Source organism: Eptatretus burgeri, chromosome 15 (assembly GCF_056783735.1).
Source record: "Eptatretus burgeri isolate ZD-2024b chromosome 15, Ebu_testis_v1, whole genome shotgun sequence".
Taxonomy (NCBI): Eukaryota; Metazoa; Chordata; class Myxini; order Myxiniformes; family Myxinidae; genus Eptatretus; species Eptatretus burgeri.
This window is the reverse complement of record NC_140975.1, coordinates 62,829,764-62,836,202: the sequence shown is the minus strand read 5'-3', so window position 1 is coordinate 62,836,202 and position 6,439 is coordinate 62,829,764. Positions and strand designations below refer to the sequence as shown.

Genomic DNA, 6,439 nt, shown 5'->3' with positions numbered 1-6,439 from the left:
TTGCATTTCATAGCACATGTCAAATTAGATGATAAAACTGGAGACAAACAATAAAGAACGAGATTTTCATTGCTGGGAATGTCCTTCTGGAGAATAAGGGAAGTATTTATGGGAAGAAGAACAAACACTATGACCAGCAACAAGCATCACCTGTCCGTTGCTTTGGAGGTCATAAAACCCGTATAAGTTCACCTTCAGCTCGTCCGAATGAAGTGTTGGAGAAGGTGATGAGAATATTAAGAATCCTAACTGTGGAGATTATCTTCACCACGACGGGAAGATGTTTAAATCATCGTTGGGTCAAGAGAACCCTATCGATTCGCTCGAGCCTCGAGGTCATGGTGGGGGTAACACCGCATCGCCGATGGAAAAGCAAAATAAAACATTTATTAATCAACACTTTATACATTTCCCTGAGCATGAGAGGTGGGAAAAATAAAATACAATTCACGAGACTGGAGAATTATCGAAGAACGTCTCTTCGAATGGAGATAACAAGAGGCATAAACAAAGCACGGATTTTTCTCACGCGTCCGGAAATACATTCTCTTTGGAAGTTTTCAACCTTGCCAGAGCAAGATGGCCACACTGGGAGAGTTAATACAGATGCAGAGAAATGAGTTCATCTGTGCAACGAAGGGCAGCAACCAGGTGGTTACCATGGCTGATGAGCCTGTCATTCCGCTTGCAAGGAACTAGAAAGACTCAAACTCAAAGCATCTGGGGGAAGGAAACACCACCCCACCCTCTCCATGTCTGCTCTCCCATTTCATCTCGTTGAAAAATCCTCTGAAATGAAGAACCCACACCTTGTCCAGATAATCGATCCTGGCGCACCTTTAATGCTTTATTCCCAAGTACGTCTATGCTGTGGAGATCTATGGATTATTTTTACGCCCTACCATAAGGGTGTCATTCATCACCGGGGCACCGACATCAGATGTTCGTTACACTTATGAGGAGCTTGACATTTTATAGGCGAGATAAAACCGCCAGGAGAGCTCGTAACTCCAGGAAGGAGAAATTCTTGAAGGATGAACTGCTTTCATTCATCGAGACAAAACTAATTCCGAATCGTGGCAGCTTTCACTTGATAACAATTAAGCACCGGGTGTATCTATGAAGGAGTTTACAGAACGAATGACTTATTCAATGATATTCGCATTGCATAAAAGTTAAAATAACTATAGAGAGTACGAATCAACATATCTTTCAAACACACAGGTGTTCGCTGTTGGCATGCACACACGCAAGTAATTTACTTAATGTAGAGAGCACATACTATAAACGAGGGAACCTGTACTCGATGAAATGAATGAAGGTAAACCCGGTGCGAAATTAGAATCATGAGATGACATGCTTTAACATGCATGATCTTAGCAACAAAGCAAAGGATTTTGGACACTGGAAATAAAACTAATGGTATATTAGCTTTTCATGCATTCAAAAGGGGAAAAGCAGAAACTGTAATTGAACAAAAAAGTACAAAATCTGTGCAAGATGGAGTAACAACTACTTTGAGATTAACAGTTTACACTTGGCTCGAAATAAGACATCTCAAGTGAACTTTAGAATGCTCTTACACACCTATGAACAATGAATGCAAGGCAATGAAGGTGAGGTTCATTTACAAATAAGGACATTTGCTTATCAAAGAATGAAAATGAATGTCACAAAGTTTGCCTTCACTCACAAGCCAATTTTGCTCCCATTTCCTGTTTAAACAAACAAGCATTGTGACGTAATGAAGACCTGCTTACATCATGCAATGCAATGGATCTATATTTACATGCTTCTCTGAATGCCTGCCTTTTGTCTTTGTAAGCAGTGCAATCTGTGGCATCGTTTAGTTTTTCTCGAGTGGTTTTTAAAACATAGGATTAGCAACATGACTACAGATCAGTAATGCGGAACAAGCTAATGAACAAAACACATACACACACACACGCACAATATTAAAAAAAACACATAAAAACAATAAAAAAACAACATGCACAAATAAAACGCACACACAAACAATTGAAAAAAACACATAAATACACGTACACACAAATAAATAAGCAAACAATAAAAACACAAATGAATAAAAACACAAATAAAAGCACATACAAACACTCAAAAACACACAACCAAACACACACAAGTAAACAAACACACACAAACAATAAAAAACACAATAAAAACACCCATGTATAAATAAATAAAAATACACACTAACAATTTAAAAAACAATAAAACACCCACACACAACTAAAAATACACATACAAACAATAAAAACACACCCACACACAAAAGAAAACACAAACAATAAAAAGCACAAACGATTAAAAAACAATAAAAACACCCACACATATTAAAATCAGAATTCACACACAAACAATAAAAAACCACAAACAATAAAAAACAAACAATAAAAAACACAAACAATAAAAAAACAATAAAAACACCCACAAACAAATAAAACTACACACACAAACAAAAAACACAAACAATTTAAAAAACAAAAAAATACCCACACATAAATAAAAACACACACACAAACAAAAAACACAAACATTTAAAAAACCAAAAAATCCCCACACATAATTAAAAACACACACACACAAACAAAAAAAAACAGATTATAAAAAGCACAAATAATTAAAAAACAATAAAACATCCACAAATAAATAAAACTACACACACAAACAAAAAACACAAACAATTAAAAAACAATAAAAAAAAACAATAAAAACACCCACAGATAAATGAATAAAAATACACACACAAACAATAAAACACAAACAATAAAAAAACAATAAAAAAAGAAAAACACCCACACATAAATAAATAAAAATACACACAAACAATAAAAAAAACAATTGAAAAAAGACAATAAAAACACCCACACACAAATAAATAAAAATACACACACAAACAATAAAAAACACAAACAATAAAAAACACAAACAATAAAAAAATACAAACAATAAAAAACACAAAGAATTAAAAAACAATAAAAACACCCACAAACAAATAAAACTACACACAAACAAAAAACACGAACAATTAAAAAAACAAACAATAAAAACACCCACACATAAATAAATAAAAATACACACACACAAACAATAAAAACACACAGATAAAAACAAAAACACACACACACACCAGAGATGTTTGCTTTGAGATTAAAAATGTTGTGTTTGAGCATTACTCAGGTGTAACATCAAATTTCATGGTGACGATCTCTTCGGGAAACGAGCTTCTCAGAAGAATTCCTCTGGCACGGTTGCAGTCCAGCTCTTCGACGAATCCAAACCAGTAAATCACGAGTCCGGGACCAAATCTGCAGAAGGGGAAGCAAAATCCAACTTTCATAACTTCAATCCAGAGTAATTGTCAACACATTAATTTCATAACATGAAGCAGAAGATTGAAGTGACGGAGCAACACATTCTTGACTAGTCACCAGATGATGCAAATTTCCTGTTCTTTTATCCACTTAATGTTGTGATGGAATTTTATTTTGCACTGTAGGCGTAGCACATTTGTTTTAAGGGAAGCTTTCATTTTTATTCCTTTCTTTTTCCTAATAATAGAAGACCATATATTTGATGCCTGCAGCTGCAAAAGCCAAAGGGTTTTGAATTTAGATTCACCCATTGGCTGTCACGACAGGAGATCTGGTCTTATTGCTTTGTTGTGATCAATTTTTTCCCAAAGAAATTCTCATTACTAGTCTTCGTGTGTGTGCTTGCACCAAAAACTGCGAAACGATTACCCTGCAGAAGCTTCTGAAAACGGGCACCTCGTACGCTTCTATTTGGCAAATTCAGCTTCCATTGGATTTGTCATTTCTAATGCTAATAATAATCCCACTTCCACTAATACTACGACTACATTAACAGGCCTAATTATTCCAACCTTCTTGTGGGGTTAGCCAGGGAACGTTTTTGTCCAAGTCTTTCACGGACCGGCTGGCCAGGCCAAATGTTCGACTGAAGGTGTTTTGGGCAGGGAATTTGTAATTTGTTCAGGGTGTCGGCGATAACACACCTACTCTTTGTGAAAGAGAACGTGGGATCTTTAACATCCACCAAACGATGCTGGCAGACAGGATACCTGGCTTAACATTAACGTTCATCTGGGGGAGGAGGCGGGGGAGTTGGCACAATTTGTGATGCAAAACCCTGACGGTGAAATACCAATCTGACAGTTTATAGTCAGGCCTCGACTCACACCACACTCGAGGGTTCAAAGGTAAGTGCGCTACCTCTGTACCATCCTTTCTGGCTGGATTTATCACAGCTTTTGATTTTTATCCACACGTGTGTAACATTGATAGTCTTAATTTCCCTGGCCTCTGTTCAGATGCTATTTGATATCAATCAATATCAAGCATACAAGAGCAGTTGCTCCTTGAGCAGACCTCAATAATGGTAGATTCAACCCTGCATGGGGCAAATTGCTTCACATAAGGAGGAGGGGTTGGATGTGTGGGTGGGGATGGGGGGGGATGGAAGAGCAATGAACAGAGAAAGCAGGTAGGATGTGAACCCTCTGTGAAAATCAACAACACCCAAACAAATGTATACACGGGCAAGCAGCCTGGCAAGAACATTTGAGGCGTGCCCATACACATCTCTGAATATTTGCGTCCACTTGCCGGAGGACCTGCAAATTCCAAGAAGCCAGCCTTTGGCAGAAGGTGAAAGTTCAGTGGAGGAAAGGGAGCAGGGCAGGTGATGAAAAGGCAATCGGGCTCGGTGGGGTCGAGAACCGCAGCCGCTCCTTCGTTTGACGGAGCGCAGGTGCATACAAGCCTTAACAGGATACGCTTTATTTCTTGATCTCGCCGGAGCGCTTGCGAGGAGCACGAAGGGCATATCCCTTTGAACCGTGCCGGTTCAGCTCACTCATGGGCCAGTGTGGGACAGCTGCTTGCCAGACCAATGTTCATAAGCAGCTGTAGTGATGCAATGGATTTATGGAGCAGAGTGACAGACCCCCAAGTGATTGAAACTGCATTACGTTTACTATGTGGTACTTTATTGGTCTGCATGACGAATTGTTTTCCTGACGAGTGCGGCTTGCTTTGAGGGTGGCTTCGCGCTAACTTTAGGCACAAGGGCTGACACGGACTGGCATGGAATTAGGAGGCAAGAACAAGGTGAAATTTGTGCAGGTAAATAAATGATGTGGAAGGGGCAGGGGATGGGCATGACATTTAAGACAGAAGTGCTTCTAAGACTCCTCCTCGTGTAAGAGAACATCAAATGACGTATTGGAATGATCAAAGAATAATGGGCCTCGAACAGTGACCTGCAAAAGTATTCTCCCCCTCCAAAGTTTTCACATTTTGATGGCACCTGAGCTTATTTCATGATTCTTTCAAAACAAATTTAATATATAGAGTCTTCATAAACTATTCCAAAGTGATAAAGCTAAAAAATGTGGATAAAATGTGAATAAGTTAAATTAACAGAGAAAAATCAGATGATTCTCAGTTACGTAAGTATTTTAAAAACCCTTTGCCTAATTAACCCTAAATCACTTTAGGAGCAAATTATTTGTTTGAAAGGTTACAAAATAGTGTAATAGCTTTCACCTGGATGTACCGTAATCAGTGGTTTAACTTAAAAATTAAGCTCCTCCACTTATTGAAGGAGTTTTAAGGTACAACTCACTTGGTCAACCAGCAAAGTAAACATGAAGACCAAGGAGTTTTCCAAAGAAGTCAGACATGAAGTGGTGGAGAAGCACTATTAAGGTGAGGGTTAATAATAAGATTTCCAAGTCCTCATTATCCCTTTGAGTACGGTGAGATCCATCATTAAGAAGTGGAAGACGCATCATACCACCCAGACTCTACCCAGATCAGGTTGCCCATCCAAACTCAACTGCGAGGCAAACATGAAACTAGTTCGGGATGTCACTGTAAATCCAACAATGACTGAAAGATCTGCAAGGCTCTATGTCTGAGATGGGGGTCAGTGTTCATCAATCAACAATATCCCGTTCCCTTCACAAAGCTGGCTTCTATGGACAGGTGGCAAGTAAGAAGCCATTACTGAGAAAGACGCATCTAAAAGCTCCTATAGAGTTTCTGAAAAAGTATCTTAACGATACTGCAGGCATGTGGAGATAAGTTTTGTGGACAGACGACACAAAAATTGAACTTTTTGGTCCAAGTTCAAAGTCTTACGTCTGGCGCAAACCGAACACGACACATCACTCAATCAACACCATCCCTAATGTCAAGCATGGTAGTGGTAGAATCATGTTATGGGACTGCTTTTCATCAGTAGGGACTAGCAAGCTTGTCAGCATAGAAGGGACAATGGACGGTGCAAAGTACACAGTAATCCTTGATGAAAACCTACTTAAGTCAGCCATGAATCTGAAACTGGGTAGGGGATTCACATTTCAGCAGGACAATGATCCGAAACACAAAGC

At 38.7% G+C, this 6,439-nt stretch overlaps 1 protein-coding gene across 9 annotated transcripts in view; it reads right to left on the bottom strand.

Moving 5' to 3' along the window:
- Positions 1-367: 367 nt before the first annotated feature.
- The window catches only part of CDIN1 (CDAN1 interacting nuclease 1), a 193,853-nt gene continuing 187,781 nt past the window's right edge, over positions 368-6,439 (bottom strand). For all 9 annotated transcript variants that reach the window (XM_085856330.1, XM_085856327.1, XM_085856326.1 and 6 more), the window contains one exon: positions 368-3,329. In XM_085856330.1, coding sequence (XP_085712456.1) covers positions 3,194-3,329 — 136 coding nt within the window. In that variant the 3' untranslated portion in view covers positions 368-3,193. The remainder of the gene's footprint in view (positions 3,330-6,439) is intronic.